At 47.8% G+C, this 20,071-nt stretch overlaps 1 protein-coding gene across 3 annotated transcripts in view; it reads right to left on the bottom strand.

Annotated features, from left to right (window-relative positions):
- The window catches only part of RANBP10 (RAN binding protein 10), a 66,665-nt gene extending 46,690 nt beyond the window's left edge, over positions 1–19,975 (bottom strand). The window contains exons 1-2 of one of the 3 annotated variants that reach the window (XM_004273172.3): positions 19,716–19,975; positions 18,821–18,932 (exon numbers count right to left, since the gene is read on the bottom strand). In XM_004273172.3, coding sequence (XP_004273220.1) covers positions 18,821–18,932; positions 19,716–19,950 — 347 coding nt within the window. In that variant the 5' untranslated portion in view covers positions 19,951–19,975. Of the gene's footprint in view, positions 1–18,820; positions 18,933–19,715 lie in introns of those variants that run through there. The other 2 variants (XM_049703986.1, XM_049703987.1) reach the window with 2 other exon arrangements.
- Between the last annotated feature and the right edge of the window lie 96 nt (positions 19,976–20,071).

Below are 20,071 nucleotides of genomic sequence, written 5' to 3'. Positions count from 1 at the left end.
GCGCAGTGGTTGAGAGTCCGCCTGCCGATGCAGGGGACACGGGTTCGTGCCCCAGTCCAGAAGGATCCCGCATGTCGCGGAGCGGCTGGGCCTGTGAGCCATGGCCGCTGAGCCTGTGCGTCCGGAGCCTGTGCTCCGCAGCGGGAGAGGCCGCAATAGTGAGAGGCCCGCATACCATTAAAAAAAAAAAAAAAAAAAAAAGAATGACGTTGGGGCTTCCCTGGTGGCGCAGTGGTTAAGAATCCGCCTGCCAATGCAGGGGACACAGGTTCGATCCCTAGTCCGGGAAGATCCCACATGCCATAGAGCAACTAAGCCCATGCGCCACAACTACTAACCCTGCGCTCTAGAGCCCACGGGCCACAACTACTGAACCCTGTGCACCTAGAGCCCATGCTCCACAACAAGAGAAACCACCACAATGAGAAGCCCGTGCACTGCAACGAAGAGTAGCCCCTGTTCGCCACAACTAGAGAAAGCCCTCGCACAGCAACGAAGACCCAACGCAACCAAAAATAAATAAAATAAATTTATTAAAAAAAAACAAAAATAGAAGTTGGAGACCCTTACCATACACCATATGCAAAATTAACTCAGAATGGATCAAAGACCTAAATGTAAAACCTAAAACTATAAAACTCTTTGAAGAAAACAGAGGAGAAAAGCTTTATGACATTGGGATTGGCAATGATTTCCTGGATTCTTTGGACACCCAAAGCACAGGCAACAAAAGAAAAATAAATTGGACTACATCTAACTTTTGTACATCAAAGGACTGTCAACACAGTGAAAAGCAACCAAAGAAATGGGAAAAATATTTGCAAATCATATACCTGATAAGGGTTTAATATCCAGGATATACAAAGAACTCTTACAATCAACAACAAAAAAACAAGCAACTCTATTAAAATGGGCAAGGGACTTGAATAAACAAGAGATACACATGGCCAATCAGCACATGAAAAGATGCTCAGCATCACTAATTGTTAGGAAATACACATCAAAACCACAATGAGATACCATTTCACACCCTTTAGTATGGTTATTATCAAAAAACCAGAAAATAACAAGTATTAGTGAGAATGTAGAGAAACTGAAACCCATGTGTATTAATGGTGCAGCCACTGTGGAAAACAGTATGGCAGTTAATTATATGGCAATTCAAACACAGAATTACCATAAGATCCAACAATGCCACTTCTGGGCATATACCCAAAAGAATTGAAAGCAGAATTCTAACAGGTATCTGGACACCCAGATTCATAGTGGCTTTATTCACAATCAGCCAAAGGTGTATTAAAAAGAAATAACAAGACCAAAATGGAGTTATCTGCCCCTAGGACAGCAAACCAAGACTTCACTGCACATCAACTATACCCCAATAAAAAAAAAAAGTAGGGCTTCCCTGGTGGCGCGGTGGTTGGGGGTCCTCCTGCCGATGCGGGGGACGCGGGTTCGTGCCCCGGTCTGGGAGGGTCCCGCGAGCCGCGGAGCAGCTGGGCCAGTGGGCTGTGGCCGTTGGGCCTGCGCGTCGGGAGCCTGTGCTCCGCGGCGGGAGGGGCCGCAACGGTGAGAGGCTCGCGTACCGCAAAAAAAAAAAAAAAAAAATTAGGGCTTCCCTGGTGGCGCAGTGGTTAGGAATCTGCCTGCCAACGCAGGGGACACGGGTTGGAGCCCTGGTCTGGGAAGATTCCCACATGCCTACATGCGTAGCAACTAAGCCTGTGCGCCACAACTACTGAAGCCTGTGCACCTAGAGCCCGTGCTCCGCAACAAGAGAAGCCAGGACAATGAGAAGCCCATGCACTGCAACAAAGAGCAGCCCCCACTCACCGCAACTAGAGAAAGCCCGCACACAGCAACGACGACCCAACACAGCCAAAAATTAATTAATTAATTAAAAAAAAATTAATTGCACTTTGAACCTCTCTCAGGAATGTGACCTTTAAACAATCAATCTGAAATTTCCTGATTAGCACTACTGAGGTAATCTGCATGATAAAACCCCACCATTCCCTTCCTGCAAAAGATGTCCTGCGTAAAACAATCCTTTCTTTTCTTTTGCTAATAACTTTCTTGCCCCACCCTCCTTCTGCCAGATAAAAACCTTTCATTTTGTACAACCCCTTGGAAGGAGTATCTCTCTACTTGCTAAATGCGATGTTGCCCAATTCATGAACCGTTGAATAAAGCCAATTAAATCTTCAAATTCACCAGCTGAATTTTTGTTTTTTAACGGGTAGAAAGTTTCTATTGATGAGTGGATAAACAGAATATGGTATATACACACAATGGAATATTATACAGCCGTAAAAAGGAAAGAAATTCGGACAAATGCTACAACAGGGATGAACCTTGAGGACACTATGCTAAATGAAATAAAATTCATAAAAACAAAGAATGGTGGTTGCCAGGGTCTAGGGGGAGGGGAGAATAGGGAGTTATTGTTTAATGGGTACAGAGTTTCAGTTTGGCAAGATGGAAAAAGTTCTGGAGACAGATGATGGTGATGGTTGTACAACAATGTTAATGTACTTAAGGCCACTGAACTGTACACTTAAGAATGATTAAAATGGTAAATTTTATGTTATGTATTTATATTTTACCACAATAAAATAAATGAACACATATCAGAACAACTGTTTAAAAAAAAAAGGTTCAAGCCCACTACCACCAATCATAACATTTGTTATTACATAAAGTCTTTTCCTCTCTTCAAGCTTGGTCATTTAGGGTCCAGGGAGATAATACCTTTACCTGCCTTTTCCAAGGTGTCATCTCTGGCCAAAAACCCAGCATGTGAATATGAGTTTATTTGGTTCTGATATCTCCCAAACATCAATCCCTCAACCCAAACAAACAAGCACAATAGATGGAGCCTAAGTCTGCAGGCTCCAACCCTACGTCTCGTGCCACAGTGGGGAGAACAGATGCTGTGTCTGCTGCCCACCTCAGGATGCCGGGGCTATGGGCTGGAGCCTCCAGCCCTCAGAGGAAAAGCAAGACTCAAGTGCAGTGCTGGGCAAATAATGGACATTCCACAAACACCTAGGGTTCATCCATTCACAGGTTGGTAAAGAATTTTATCACCAAAGTCACAGGCTCTCTCCCAGCCACATTTCAATGGGAACCTCAGCTTCTAGGTGGTATGAGGTCATGACAGAGCTATATGACAGGTAAGTGAGCTCTGAACTCAGCCACAACATCCCCAGTACTATTCTCCCCTCTTGCTGACATTGGACTTCAGCACTGTGAAATTAAATGACTTACAACAACAGACCTAGTGACATAACAGGCACAAGGGAAGTTCACTTCTCCATCCACTCACAAAAAATCTAGGTAAGACCTGAGGTTTCCTCTCAATCACCAATGAGGGGACTCTCCTGGTGGCGCAGTGGTTAAGAATCCACCTGCCAATGCAGAGGACATGGGTTTGAGCCCTGGTCCGGGAAGATCCCACATGCCGCGGAGCAACTAAGCCTATGCTCCACAACTATTGAGGCTGCGCTCTGGAGTCTGTGAGCCACAACTACTGAAGCCCACGTGCCTAGAGCCTGTGCTCCACAGCAAGAGAAGCCACCGCAATGAAGAAGAGCCCCCACTCGCCGCAACTAGAGAAAGCCCGCCCACAGCAATGAAGACCCAACACAGCCAAAAATAAATACATAAATAAATAAATTTATTAAAAAGAAAAATCACCGATGAGTAACATGTGTAGTGCCTTGCCAGGTCCTGGACTGATGTGGTCGCAGCTCTCCGATAGGCTGCCATGAATGAGGCAAAACAATAAGGAAAAAAACCCCAAACCCAAGTATGTTCACCTTTGGATCTAAGAAGCAGGAAGAATGACGTTAAGAAGTCACCCTGACGCTGCCTCCCCTCCGTTGATCTCTGGCGGCACTTGAAAATGAATGGGTTGTTTGCTGCTGTTGGGTCCTTGCTAAAGTTGTAAAAACAGGTGTGATAAATGTCTCTTCATAGAGGCCTCTGTAGTCACCCATTCCACAAAGATCCTCTGTGCCTAGTACAGCGCTGGGGACACAAGGGTGGATTCCCTGCCCTGGAACAGTTTCCAGTGCCAAGTCAGGGGTGGGCCAGAGAATCAGGGTGCAATGAGTGGGGGGTTCCCAGAGGAAGCGAAGGCTGAGCCAAGACCTAGTAAAGGAGATGAGGGGGAAAAAAAAGGAGCTTGTTCCACGCAGAAGCAACAGAATGTGCTGAGGCGTAGAGGCAAGAAAGCAGCCCTGTGGTCAAGGAAGTGAGAAGAGTTCAGTGTGGCTGGGTCACAGCTTGGGTAGACCTAAAAAGAGCCAAAGCTGGAGCCGGAAACAAGCTATTCACACACAGCCTGCATGCTAGCTTAAGGAGTTTGAACTTCACGGGAGGTCATTGGGAAGCTGCAGAAAGGGTTTAAGAAAGGGCGCAACTGATCAAACATCTGATATTTGAAAAATGGATTGAAGAGGCAAAACTAGAGGCTACCAAAATCATCCCAGTGGAAGATGACAAGGCTGGACAAGGAAAGAAATAGTGGGATGGCAAGATGTGGAGAGAGCCAAGTGTTCTTTAGAATACGGTGAACTTACTGGGTGGGGGAGGAGCTGCCCAGGACACATCCCAACACAACCAGTCACCAAAGAAAGGGCAATTCTGAGACGTACTTGGAAAGTTTGGAGCCTAAGTGCCTGTCAGTAGCAGCCTTGCTCCAGCTCTGCTCCAAGCCTTTACACTGTGCACAAACAGCTGAACAGGAAACATACCTGTATCAGAGCAAATATATCGGACAAACCCAGATTCAAATCCCCTCTTCACCATGTGCCCAAGGGCACATCACTTGGCCTGTCAGAGTCTGCTTCCTCAGCTATTGCCATGAATCCAGAGAGCCCTCAGGGCAGCCACTGAAAGGAGTGGACAACCCCACTGTCTTCTAGTTCATGCACTGGAGGCTCTTCTAGTATTGGAATCTGGTAAAGGAAAATAGGCCATCCTTGAAGGCCTGGATCTTGGGACATCTAAAAACAAATGCCTGTTTACATGGGACTGCCAAGGAGAAAGGTGAGCATTTGCTTCCTTCTTGGTAATGGGTCAGGCAATGCTAGGAACACTAACAGACACAGGCTGCCACGGTCTCCTGGGAGGGACGCAACAAGGGCTCTCACTCCCCAAGCTGGTGACAGGCACAGACAGAGCTTAGTTCCCCACACTTCACATCTCCACTAGGGCTTTCTTTTCAAGTAGCAGGATGTATCTGAGAAGCTTGGGGGAACAGTTATTTACCCCATAAAATGACTGAAAGTAAGGTAAACCCATCTGATTTACTCCTCTCTTCTAATATGGTAGCAAAATAGAAAATAGCGTTTGTCAGAGAGGTGAAACAGCCAGCAAGTGTAGAGGGACAACAGACGAGCTCTCATGGCAGAGAGGCCATGAGTCGGCCTCTACCTTCTCAGTCTCTACTCTTCACCGCAAAAACCACAACATGGGCTAGAAGAGTGACTCCGCCTCTCTGTCAGGCTCCAGAGAGAAGAGGGCTGGGTCAGGATCTCCCAGAGAGCAGGAGAGAAGAGCAGCAGCAGCAGCAGTGGCCCTCGGCTGACCACACAGCCAGGTCCACCCTGAGGCAGCAGGTCCAAACCAGGGCCCTGGAAAATGACCAGCCTTGAGAATGGACTGGTCGTTTCTGGGGTCCGTGCTGCCCTCCATCCACCTCTGCTGACTCTCCCACAAAAGCAACAGTCCGCTGAAACCACTGCAGTCATGCAGAGAGTTGCGAGCCCGTTCCAGTCAGCTTAGATTCTTCCTTTTTCTCTTTAGTTTTCCAGATCTTCTACAATTAACATAAATTACTTTGATAATCATAGAAAAATCATTTTCAAGAGCCAGCTGATGGCTGCATACTGAAGAGGTTGCTGGCTCTCACCCATCAGACTCTCCCTGGATTGTCCCAGGGCAACATTTCAATGCCAGAGAGACGCAATGAGGGACCTGGTCTTCATGGTCAGCTCCTCAGTATACTCACTTCCCTGAGCCTTGACAGGAGGGCTGAATCTGCATCAGAAGAGCACACCTTCAGAAACAGCAAGAAATGGTCAAAATCCATGCTCAGTAGAGGAGGTGGGGCTCCTGGTGCATCCCAAGCATAACCCAGAGGAGACCCTCAGGAGACCCCGCTGAAGTGACACAGCCTCAGCACAGCTCTAACTGACTGGAGAGTCTTCCATGACCCAGGCAGGCCTGGGGGTAGACAGAGGACAGGACCTTAGAAAGCAGGCCTCTGGACTCTCACACCCTTTGAAGATGTACAGCAAGGCCTGGAGGGAGGAGACCACCCCTTTGCTGTAATCCCCCACCTGGTCCTCAGAGATAGCTTGGAGCGCTCCACGCAAGGACCCTCTTTGGCAACAAGTCTGACATTCCCTTCCTGCCTCCTGAAGAGAAGCCCCTGAAGAGTTTTAAAGTGACAGGGACACTTTGCGGCAGGGCTCCAGAGACAACATCCCAGACTCTGAAGCCTGGTCTCAGACACTGCAGCCTAACTCAGGACTGTGGGTCTTTGATTTCACCCCACATCTCAGGTTCCCTATCAGAAGAAGAGAGACTGGACTAAACGGGCTGCTAAGCACCTTCCCAGCTCTGGCCTAGAGACTTCGGTTCTTGGCAGAATAATGTCTGGGTACTGTTGCAAATGTGTTGTACCCAGTTCCAAGACCAAGATGGGGCAGACCCTGGAAAAGCAATCAAAAAGCCATCAAGAAGACATCAAAAGAAAAGGAAATTATAGATCAATATACCTTCTGAAGAGAGATGCACAAATCCTCAACAAAACTATAGCAAACCAAATTCAACATCATTAAAAGGATTAATATCACGACCAAGTGAGATTTATGCCAGGAAATCAAGGGCAATTTAACATAAGAAAATCAATCAAGGCACTTCCCTGGTGGCTCAGTGGTTAAGAATCCGCCTGGGGCTTCCCTGGTGGCGCAGTGGTTGAGAGTCCGCCTGCCGATGCAGGGGACACAGGTTCGTGCCCCGGTCTGGGAAGATCCCACATGCCGCGGAGCAGCTGGGCCCGTGAGCCATGGCCGCTGAGCCTGCGCGTCCGGAGCCTGTGCTCCGCGGCGGGAGAGGCCACATTGGTGAGAGGCCCACGTACTGCAAAAAAAAAAAAAAAAAGAATCCGCCTGCCAAGGCAGGGGACGTGGGTTCGAGCCCTGGTCCAAGAAGATCCCACGTGCTGCGGAACAACTTAAGCCCATGCGCCACAACTACTGAGCCTGTGCTCTAGGGGCCGCAAGCTACAACTATTGAAGCCCGCGTGCCCTAGAGCCCACGCATCGCAACTACTGAGCCCATGCGTCACAACTACTGAAGCCAGTGTGCTCTAGGGCCCGCGTGCCACAACTACTGAGCCCACGTGCTGCAACTACTGAAGCCTGCGTGCCTAGAGCCCGTGCTACGCGACAAGAGAAGCCCACGTACCGCAACGAAGAGTAACCCCCGCTCACCGCAACTAGAGAAAGCCCACACACAGCAATGAAGACCCAATGCAGCCAAAGGAAAAAAATAAAATCAATCAATATAATAAACCACATTAACAGAAAGAAGGAAAAAGAAAACCACACGATCATCTCAATTGACAGAAAAAGCTTTTGAAAAATCCAGCATCCCTTCATGATAAAAACACTCAGAAAACTAGGAACAAAAGGGAACTTCCTCAACATGATAAAGGGCATTTACGAAAAACTCACAGCCAACATACCCAATGGTGAAAGACTGAAAGCTTTTACCCTAAGATGAGGAACAATACAAGGATGTCCACCTTTCACCACTGCTATTCAGCACTGTACTGGAAGTTCTACTCAGACCGATTAGACAAGAAAAAGAAATAAAAAGCATAAAAACTGGAAAGGAATAAGTAAAACTATCTCTATTTGCAGATGACATGATCCTATATCTAGATAATCCTATATATAGAAAGTCCCAAACAATACACAGAAAGCTTACTAGACCTAATAAATAGCAAAGTCACAGGATGCAAAATCAACACACAAGAAGCAGTTTCACTATACTAACACTGAACAATCGAAGGAGAAAATTAAGAAAACAATTCCATTTACAACAGCATCAAAACAAACAAAGAAACAAACAAGAAAAACCCTTAGGAATAAATTTAACCAAGAAGATAAAAGGTTTGTATACAAAAAATTATAAAACATTGCTAAAAGAAATTAAAGAAGACAAAAATAAATGGAAAGACATCCCATGTTCATGGACTGGAAAGCTTAATATTATTAAGATGGAGAGTATTGTTAATATACTCTAAATTGATTTACAGATTCAACACAATCCCTACAAAAATTCCAACAGTCTTTTTTGTAGAAATGGAAAAGTCAGTCCTCAAAATCCATATGGACTTGCAAGGGATCCCAAGTAGCTAAAACAATCTTGAAGAAAGAACAAAGTTAAAGGATTCATACTTCCCAATTTCAAAACTTACTATAAAACTACAGTAATCAAAACAGTGTGGTACTGGCATAGGTAGACATATAGACTATTAGAATAGAAGTAAAAGTCCAGAAATAAATTTATACAGCTGAATTACTTTCAACAAGGATGCTAAGTCCATTCAATGGGGAAAGAATAGTCTCTTCAACAATTGGTGCTGGGACAACTGGATTTCTACTTCATACCTTATATAAAAATTAACTCAAAACGGATCAATGATCATAATACAAGAGCTAAAACCATAAAACTCTTAGAAGATAACATAGGGGAAAAGATTCATGACCTTGGTTTAGGCCATGGATTCCTAGATATGATACCAAAAGCATGAGCACCAAAAGAAAAAAATAGATGAACTGGACTTCATCAAAATTAAAACTTTTATGCATCAAAGGTCATTATCAAGAAAGTGAAAAGAGGGAATTCCCTGGTGGTACAGTGGTTAGGACTCCACACTCCCACCGCAGGGGGCACGGGTTTGATCCCTGGTCAGGGAACTGAGAATCCACAAGCTGCCCAGCGAGGCAAAAAAAAAAAAAAAAAAAAGTGAAAAGACAACCTAGAGAATGGGAGAACATATTTCCAATTCATATATCCTATAAGGATCTACTATTCAAAATATATATAGAATTCCTACAAGTCAACAAAAAAAAGACAAACAACTCAATTATAAAATAGCCAAAGGACTTGAATAGACATTTGTATCGCCAAAGAAGATATAAAAATGGCCAATAAATACATGAAAAGATGCTCAACGTTACTAGTCATTAGGAACTGCAAACCAAAACCAAAATGAGATACTAATTCACACCTAGGATGAGGAAGGGAGGGAGGAAGAAAAAAGGAAATAAGTTGTTGGTGAGGATGTAGAGAAATTAGAAACGTCACACATTGCTGGTGGGGATATAAAACTGTATAGCTGCTTTGGAAAATCGTTTGGTGATTCCTCAAAAAGTTAAACATGGAACAATCAAGCAATTCTTTTTTTTTTTTGGTCATACCACGGGGCTTCTGGATCCTAGTTCCCTGAACAGGGATCTAACCCGGGCCCCCTGCAGTGGAAGCACAGAGCCCCAACCACTGGACTGCCATGGAATGCTAATCAAGCAATTTTTAAGTGTACACTCAAAAGAACTGAAAAGATGGTCACCTTCCCTGGCGGCGCAGTGGTTAAGAATCTGCCTGCCAGTGCAGGGGACACGGGTTCAATCCCTGGTCCAGGAAGATCCCACGTGCCACAGAGCAACTAAGCCCACGTGCCACAACTACTGAAGCCCTCGCACCTAGAGCCCGTGCTCCGCAGCAAGAGAAGCCACCGCAATTAGAAGCCTGCGCACCGCAACGAAGAGTAGCCCCCGCTCACCACAACTAGAGAAAGCCCGCACACAGCAACAGAGATCCAACGCAGCCAAAAATAAATAAATTTATTTTTTATAAATGGCTAAAATGGTACGTTTTATATTTATTTTACCATACATACATGCACACACACACACACACACACAGTGTCACCAAAAACACTCTTATGGCCCTGCAGGCCAGCATTAGCCTCATCTGGCTTTTCCGGACAAGACAAGTAGGGCTTGGCAGAGCTCAGTGGAAAGCATCGGAGTATCCTGACCTCAGGTCAGGGCCAGAAGAAAGAAGTCCCTCACCATAAGCACACAGCAGATGACAAGAGTGAAGAACACAGAACTCTTTTTACTTTTCATCCATTTCTCCTTAGAGAGAAGGTGGATTTTATGGACTGGCAAGCCCATAGACACTTTTAACAAATGTTGCCAATGATTATGGGACCTGAACTTTTTTTTTTTTGGCTGTGCCACAAGGCTTGCGGGATCTTGGTTCCCCAACCAGGGATCCAACTAGGGCCCTGGCAGTGAAAGTGCCAAGTCCTAACCACTGGACCACCAGGGAATTGCCTGAACATTTTTAATTTAAGTTCCATCAATTGAATGTCTCCAGGCCCACAGAGCTCTGGTAGGAAGTGACAAAGAGGAGAGAAGAGACAAGCTCCTCAGCCTCAGGGCTGAGATGGCTCTCGGGGGCTGCAGGAAGGTAAGCTCTGCCGTCAAGCCTCTCAGGTCAAAGGGCCAGTCACCACTGCCCCGTCCCCTGCCTCAGACCCCCCAAGGAGCTACTGGAATCTCATCGGACAGTTTCCTCTTAACATCTAACACGTAAGCCGCAGCTCGCAAGGCTGGCAATCTTGTCTCTGTCAGAACCTGCCCCAGATAAGAAATCAACAGCCTCCACAACAGAGGGGAATCTCTGAGGTCGTGGTTACAAAACGGTCCCTGCGAGACATTTCAGGAGAAACACCAACTGACATTTAGGTCTGAAACGAGGGCTAATATTTGATTCTGGGGATTTTACTTCCTGGTCTGACGGGCCTGCTTAAAGCCACAGTCCTTCATGACACCAGCTACTGTGTACAAGCTGCTCCTCTAGCAGCCGCACCCCAACCCTGCCCCTCTACCAGGAAGCCACCCAGTCACGCACTGAGCCCAATTCTGTGCAGGCCCCCCCACTGAGAGGAAGGGTATTAGATAAACGGACCCAACCCGGTACCATCCAAGAAAGAGCAAGCCTGAAGGCAAAGGGACCATGAGACAGGATATGCTTGCAGAGAGGAAGGTGGTTCTGAATGTGTGTCTGGAGACACTCATGCATACACTACCACCAGCACCATCAAAACACCCAGAGAGTCCACAAGACAGGAAGGGGAGGAACAGCCCCCATGGGTGGCCCTAGGCAGGTTATTCACAACCTTGCATTCTGGCTCCTTCCCTAAAGAATCTCCTGGGAAACTCAGGTACCAAGCCTTGAAAATTTCCAGAGCTTACCACATTCCAAAACCAAAGACACTGCCCTTAACTAGAGGGTATAACCAACTGGCACCCCACCTGAATGTGAGAGGGTTCCCACCAGACCCCACATCCCGTAAGCTTTGGACCCTAACCTCTCTGGCCCTGTGTAATTATAAAGCTGGAGCAGAGCTCAGTGTGGACACAGCAAATGCTCTTAGGTACTCAGATATTACCCTTAATTAGTTACAGGTGTTCTCTAGTTACAGGTGTTCATCCAGAAACTGGCCTTGAGTTTGCTGGTTTGTAACTTAGCATCTTTCATTATTCTCAGCATGGGGTCTTATTCAAGTAACCTACCATTACATGGAAACTAAGTCCTAATGATTTTGAAAGCATCAAATTCCATGTAATAAACCCCTTCCTACTTAAAATATCTGGAATCGTTTCTGTTTTCTGCACTAGTCTCAAATGATATAACATACATAATGGCAATAACCTGGATTTGTTTAAACCTGCATCTCTCTGTCCCTTCTGCTATCTATTGATATTTTTAAAATGTACACCATGTCAGGTGTTACAAGAGCGAATGTATTCCTTTACAGTTTAAAAGAAAATTATAGGTAAAATAAAAATACATTTTGGTTAAAAAAAAAAAGGCAAGGCTGGGCTTCCCTGGTGGCGCAGTGGTTGAGAATCTGCCTGCCATTGCAGGGGACACGGGTTCGAGCCCTGGTCTGGGAAGATCCCACATGCCATGGAGCGGCTGGGCCCGTGAGCCATGGCTGCTGAGCCTGCGCATCCGGAGCCTGTGCTCTGCAACAAGAGAGGCCACGATAGTGAGAGGCCCGCGCACCGCAATGAAGAGTGGCCCCCACTCGCAGCAACTAGAGAAAGCCCTCGCACAGAAACGAAGACCCAACACAGCTAAAAATAAAAAAATAAATTTATTAAAAAAAAAAAAAAGGCAAGGCAAATGTAACTACCAATAAACTCCTCGCACAACAGTTGATATTAAAAGAGAGCATTCTATAAAATAGCCCATGACAATTTCAGACACATGGTTTTGTAGACCAGGTTATAACCAGTTCTGCTCAGCAAACCATCCCCTCTACTTCTTTCCTCTTGGTTCAGCTCTGCCTCGGCAATGTCCTCTAGAAGAGACAAGCGGAACCCTTGGACCATCTGGGCACAACTGCCCTTCTCCTCTCTCCACCTCTTCTCATCTTAAATTGTCTCTGCCCTCAGGACCAGTAAGTAGGTTTTGTCTCATGATGCAACTCTGACCAAAAGATAGCAGCTGCCTGGTGCATTGTGCAGTGGGAAAACATCTGGGGCTCTGTCTGGACAAGAACGAATGCCACTATCAATCCGTAACATTTGCCATGCAAGCTGAGTGGACAATGGGGTTATTTGAGCCTTGACACTTGTCATCCATAACCTAAACTTCCCTGAATCCCAGGCCATCTCTAAGGTCCAAGAGGCAGGAGAGGAAGAGAGTGTACAAGGAATGCTAAGACTTACCCCTCCCCCGCTTCCCTACACAGTCCAGAGCATCTTTCACTGGCCCCTTCATGGCAGGGGGCTGGGCCCTGTTCCAGCACCAAGTCCCCTTGTCTCATTTCTAGCAAGAGTCACAACCTCACAATTCAATTACAACAGAACACCAAGGATCCTAGAGCTAGAAAGACATTTTATGTGGATTTTAAACAAAATTTCTAGGGAGGCAGAGGAACATCCTTGCACATTCTGACACGGTGTTATCCACCCCTCTCCTAGTGATCAGTCCCTTCCTTCTAACCTCTGACCACCCACTCTGGGCCCTTGATTTCCTCCCAATGGTCCCAGAATAGGATGGCACACAGTGCCTGCCATGCAGAGCTGCTGAGACCAGCCTCCTGTGCTCCACTCTGATGAGCTCCCTGCTCCCCCTCTAACAGGGAATCTCCCTTACCTGGTGACTCATCTAGGGAAAAGACCAGGGAATTCCCTGGTGGTCCGGTGGTTAGGACTCTGCGCTTCCACTGCAGGGGGCCCGGGTTTGATCTCTGGTCAGGGAACTAAGATTCCGCAAGCTGCACGGTGTGGCCCCCAAAAAGAAAAGAAAAGACCAAACATTCCCGAGAACAAAAAATAATGGGGGTGGGGTGGTGGAGGGGTAGGCGTGAAGTGAATTTTAGGAATTTCTCTAGAGGCTGATCCTTGACCAAGGAAGTCCCCATTTATGAAGAAAGAAGCCATACTCCTCACTCTCACCTCGAAGTTGGAGCCTGGGTGGTGACATACAGTGGGCAGGGAGGTCTCAGGGAAGCCCAGATGTGCTCAGGGCAGGAACAGATCTTACCAGAAAAGAGGATGCTATGTGGACTCCAGTCCTCTCACTCTAGGCCAGAGCTGCACCTCAGTACACCCACCCAACTAGACCTGGGCTTTAACCCCCAATATAGGTAAGCAATACAACACTCCAAGCTGCTCCAGAGCCCCAATACACCACATCTCCAGAAACAGTGCAATGTGTTACTAGGGAGAGATGCAGCCCAAAGCTCAGCATCTGCTCCTGAGGCCATGAGCACTGGGGGGATGTCGGTGAGAATAGGGCATGATCACTGTTTGTACCTGCCTTGGGCAAAGACAGCACCTACTTCTCAGAGCTGGCAGGACAGGCCTTCTCCAGGTCCACAGATGAGCACCAAATTTCTCAACAGCACTGTACAATGCACAGAGACTGGAGTGGGGTTCCCAGGGTGAGAGGCCAGCCACAAGCTGTCTCTAGACTGGAGGGCCTGTGCTCAAGTAGCTCTGCAAACCAGAAACATGGCAGGTAAGATCTTAACTGGGTGAGTGGATCTCTGAGTCTCCATGAAAAATCATGGACAATGTTGTCTTTCAAATGGGACTTAACAAAACCAGAGTACCAAAGAATACCAGCCACACACAGAGGCCTTTCACCTCCGAGAAGCCACTCTGGCTACCAGTCTTCAACATCCTGCCTATGCATCCCACCATATAGGAGAAAGGCCAACCAAGAGAGAGAAGAGACAACTGCTATAGGAAAGCCATGCCCAGAGTCAAGGACCTAAAGTCATTGGCCCAGGGCTTCCATGGTGGCACAGTGGCTAAGAATCCGCCTGCCAATGAAGAGGACACGGGTTCGAGCCCTGGTCCGGGAAGATCCCACATGCCGCGGAGCAACGAAGCCCGTATGCCAGAACTACTGAGCCTGCGCTCTAGAGCTCGCGAGCCACAACTACTGAAGCCCACGCGCCTAGAGCCCGTGCTCTGCAACAAGAGACAACAAAGAGTAGCCCCTGCTCACCGCAACTAGAGAAAGTCCACACGCAGCAACGAAGACCCAATGCAGCCAATGAATGAATCAATAAATAAATAAATAATTCTTAAAAATAAAATAAAAATAAAGCCACTGGCCTGCACTGGACAGGAATCTCAGCCAGAGGGGCCTGGCTGAACCAAACCAGCAGAGTTTCTTCTCCCCTATCCATTCTCAAAAGTGCAGGCAGGGGACTTCCCTGGTGGTCCAGTGGTTGAGACTCCGTGCTCCCAAAGCAGGGGGCCTGGGTTCGATCCCTGGTCAGGGAACTGGATCTCACACGCCACAACTAATCCCGCATGCCCCAACTGAGACGCCAAGCAGCCAAGTAAATAAATAAATAAATAACAAAAGTGCAGGCAGATCCAAAGTCCTCGTATATCGCTACTGCCCTCAGGATAAGCCCAAGCTCTCTGGACAAAGCACATAAGGTATTTCTGACCTGGCCCCTGCCTAACTCATGCTCTGTCTTCCACGTCTTTGATGCACTGTTCCTTTCGTCTAGAGCATCGCTTCTCACTTTGTCCATCTGGAACCCTCCAACCTACCCTTCCAGATTCAGCATCATCACCTCTTATATGAAGCTTTCCCCAGACTCTCAGGTACAGGAGGAAGTCCAACCTCTGGGCCACCCTTGGGTACAGCACACACCATGGATGGGCTTTTCCTACACCAGCCTGTGAGGTCATGTGCACAGGCCTATCTGCCTCCTCTCTAGATAGGCCTCAGGCCTGTGCTCCTGGGGCCCAGGTCTGGGCCTGGGACAAAACAATGGGTGCCTCGCTGTCATGTGGAGAATTAATGGATGAGCACATTACTGCCTGGCCAAAGGAAGCTGGCTGCAAGTGAAAGGAAAGGCAGGCTGGCTGTGGCCAAAGGGCCACAGGGCCTGGGCCTGAGCACCAGATGCAGAGGAGAGGAGAGCGCCCGCATCCCACCCCTGCAGCTCCATCCAGTGCTCTAGCCCAGGCTTGCTGTTCTTGGGTAGAGCCACTCATCACATGTCAGGAGGCCACCACCGCCGGTGCTGCTGGGATGATGTTACAGTCTATTTTGAGGGTCACACTGGAGCATCTGTCAGCCTAGTCAGCCACACCCTCCATGTGTCATCACTAAGAGCTGGAGACACCCAAAGGTCCATGAACTCTGCCTGAGCATGTCATTTCCCCAGGGACCCTCAGTTTCAGGGCCTCCTTGGCTTCCTAACAAGATCAACCCAGATGCCCTTATCTCCTGGCACCAGTGGCAGGGCTCTGATGTCTCCTCACCCCACCAGATCTGCTCCTGGGGTTCCCAGCTCTGGTGACTCGGCAAATGCAGCTGAAGCCCATCAGTCTAAGCCTTGCTCTTAGCTCAAACATAACCCCTCCTTCTCCAGCTCTCCCTTATATTTGAGGAGTGCCCAGAAAGCCCAGCACCCAGGTGTCAAGCCAGTTACCAACCAGGCTCATTTTAGGCCCAACAGGCCTCACCTGCTGAGAAACTCCTACTCATCCCTCAAAACCATACCCAGGCTCTGCCTCCTCTTGTAGAGAGCCTTTCAGTGGACTCGCTACAGAATAGGCCAGAGGCTCTCTGAGGATAAGGCTGGCCTGTGCAGGCTTTACTGTTGTTCTCCCTGTACCTAGCATGCACCTGGCACACAGAAGGTATGAATCAGTATAACCCTTGAAATGAAACCTTTCTAATTAGACAAGCTTAGTGTGTTCTGCTACAAAAGACATCGTCAGAACAAAGGCCTTTAGGGAAAACAATGACACTGACAACTGGGTTCATAAACACCTTTTACAAAGGAAGCCTGTACTCAAATCTACAGAAAAACAAGTTTACAGATTCAATGGGATGGTAAGTCAGTCAAGCCCAGTGCAGAGCACGTAAGTCAGTCTGGGCCCACTCAGCACTAAGCACCTTTCAGCTCTGTCCCCTAAGAACACTGTGATCCCCTAAGAATCCAACTGGACATTCCCTCACTCTACCCAGGGAAGGAATGCAAAAGGGAAAGGCAGCAGCAGCGTGGACACACGTGTCTGGGATCAGGTGAGGGCATCTGACAAGTTAGGCTACTCCACTGCACCCTAAGCCCCACAGCCAGGGCAGGTCACCAAACATCCCAGGGGCTCAGGGCTCACCCACAAAACAGGTACATCATCATCTGCTCCAGCCACTTTCCAGAGATGCCATGAGGACGGAACTAAATAATACAGGAAAGCTACATAACCGGTTAACACCTGGGTCATGGACCAAACACCTTCAACACTGACGGGAAACAGGAAACAAGCTGATCACTGTCTGCCCTGGAACTGCCCTTGGCCTCCTGAAAACCACACCTGGTCCATCTGGCTATATCTTAGCCACATGGGAAGGCTTTCAGGGATTACATAAAGAGGCCATAGGTGACATTCACACACCTTTCCTCTGACAGTGGCCAACTGAAGCAGGCCACCACAAGCATACATGACCTGGGACCTTTCTAAAACTGAGATTTCCAGGTCAGCTTAACAGCTATATTTACCTCATGTAAAAATGCTGGGAAAGTTGGGAAAAGATGCTCAACTTTCTTTGGATTTGCAGGCAATACCTATAGTAAGGCAATCTAACAAGATACAGGGCCTTTTCCAGCAAGATCCACTTATAACTGAAATGTTAAAAGCCAGGTGAAGGAACCCAGGTCTCCACATTTAAACTGAAATGTAGAGACCTTCTCAAAAACTGTTCTTGTCTTTTATTAGCTCGCTGTTATCTACGATTAAGGACTCTGGAGAAAGTAATCCATTTTCTTCCCTACAAGTTTAGGAAATGCCCCTCCATTTCTTTGGCAATATGAGACTGCAGCACCAACATTTCAGTCTATACTGTAACTATTTTTGCAGTGTTTGTTTTGTTTTAAGAGGCTGTTCTCATTCACACTAGTTCAAACACATTAAATACATGCGCTTTTATCAGATGGTGGAAAGGGAAAATAGAAGATTTAAAGCCCTCCAATAATATAAACTTCCTACCGGTAAATGCTCTATATGGGGATAAAAGTAAAAGATGCAATAGCTTGCCACAATCAGAATTTCAGAATCATAGAATTCTGGGATTACAGGTAGCTTAGATGCTGGCCTAGCTCCCCAGAGTACAGACAAGGAGATCAAAGCCCCATGACCTACCCACAACCACAGAGCCCTGCCCGGCACAGATGTTACAACTTCACTGAAGAAGCAGGCAAAGCTCCAATTCCAGCAGTATTGCCCCCAGCAGAGCCCCTTGGCCAGGCATTTTGCATGTACCACAAGAGGAACAGTCCCTAGGAGAGAGGAAGTATTCTGAATGCTCAAGAACACACATCAGGGTTGGAAGGAAGGTCGCTGGTGGGGTTCACAAACTACCCACACCAGACCTAAGGTCTGATGAGGAAAACCTTTCCAAAGCAGCTAAAATTATGTTATTTCATAACTTAAACACCTGCTTTGTGACAACAGCCAGAAAAAAAGGGAGACTAGGAGAAGAAAAGGAAGAAAAATGAAAAAATCTCCCCTCTGATTTCCTGTATCTGCTTGGATCACCCTAAAATAGGGAGCCTCCCTAATGCTGACTTTAATGAGGACCTTCCTAAAGCTGATCCAACTGGTGTTCAAGTCCCTGGACTGAAAAACAAGTTTATGAGTAGCAAGCTCATCTGATTCTGACCATGTGCATGCTGTTTACCCTAAGATGACAGACCAGTGGCTGCCACAGCTTTGATGAATGCTGCAAAGACTCTACTATCCCTTTGAAGTCTACAAGGGCCTCTACCATGACTAAATGCGATAAAAAGGAACCTTGAATACAGCAAGAGTGTGAAAGGAGGGAAGTCACAAACACCACACAACAGTGGGGGAACTCCATTCTGGACGCTGATTTGTTAATGTAAACTTGTTATTTGTTTCCCTGACCTGTTGATGTATCTCATTACACTATCACTAAAGAAAAGCCCCTCTTCTATAAAATGTACCTATTTGTCATCAAAAGCTGCTGCTTAGACCAGGCCATGCCCACAGCCAGGTAACAGAGGCATCCGCTATTCAACCCTTTGCAGCCCAGACCAATGCAGCTCAGCAGCTCACACCAGTCACAGGTGTCAACCAGGAGACCTCAAACTCTGACCACAGGGAACAGTTCAGTGTTGGGGGAAAGAATGTGGTCAGGAGGGGCTTACCCATCTCTTCCTTTGCTGACAATCTTCACCTCAAAGTAATAAATGCCACAGGCAGCAGGTATGGGGTGGGTGGCACGCACTGAGGCTGCATCTTTGTGATTTTTGCCATGACCTAATAGAAGAGGGCAAGGAAGAAATTTCAGCAGAAGGAAATGCAAATGGAAGCCTCATTCTTCTCTGCTCCATGGCAACTTCACCCCTCCATGGCCAGAGGAAGCCCTTGCATAGTCCAAGGAATAATTAGAAAACAACTGAGCAAACACATAAACCTCCCACCTTTGGCTCACCTCCTCCTGAGAATAGCAGCTCTGCCTGAGACACTGCCATTCAAACCACAGGAGGGTACATGCAATGTGGGTGCATATGTGAGAGATTCCCTAGTGCTGCTGGCAGACTCTCCAAGATACAGGCAGCCCACTTGGAAGACTAGGGGAGGAAGAGGCAGCCCTGGAAGACGCCCCCACAACTTTAGCGCAGAACCCTAGGCCTTGTCTGGGATGTCTGGCAGGTGAGCAAGCTCATGGGCCTCTGGCTAATGGAGGGGATGTGACCACCCCTTTCTTCAGACACTTATGAAACTAAGCAGTGGTGAAGGGCCTAGCTCGAGTCGGAGGTACCCCAAAACAAGCAGGAAGGCCCTGAGAAGAATGTCCAGCCCAGCACTGGGTTTGGACACCTGCTGCGGTTCTCCTGACATCAGATGTCTCAGGGCAGAGCAGACTAGGTAGTCAATCCTTGGCCTGGTCAGCCCCACCACCCTAGACACCCCGCAGGAACTAAGGCCCAAGCCGGAGCACTCGAGCTGGGTAAGGGACGTGATGGAGCACGGGCTGGGCAGCACACCCACCCCGCAGACGCTCTGGCCTTCTCCCCCTGCGACCAAACAGGCCAATACCTTTGTAGTGGACGCGAAGGTTGCCCTGGGAGAGGCCGATGTAGTTGTACTTGTCCTTGGGGCTCCAGGAACGCGGCAGCGGCGTCTCGTGCTGGTTGACCGCGGGATACAGGCGCTGCAGGCGCCGGCTCAGTTCCTGCTCCCCTGGGGACGGCAGCCCGCATCCAGTGCCCCCGCCGGAGGAGTCTCCAACCTGCAGGTTCCCAGCTCCCAGCTCCGCCGTCGCCGCCGCCATCTTGGAGGGAGCTGCTATTGTGTCACTGGGGGCGGGGAAAAGCGGGACCAGATCCGCCTCTTTCAGCCAATGGCCAGCGAGCCAACCTGGGCCGCAGGGAAACCGAGTCCCAGTCTGGCAC

Source organism: Orcinus orca, chromosome 20 (genome assembly GCF_937001465.1).
Source record: "Orcinus orca chromosome 20, mOrcOrc1.1, whole genome shotgun sequence".
NCBI lineage: Eukaryota > Metazoa > Chordata > Mammalia > Artiodactyla > Delphinidae > Orcinus > Orcinus orca.
This window is presented reverse-complemented; position numbering and strand designations above follow the sequence as displayed.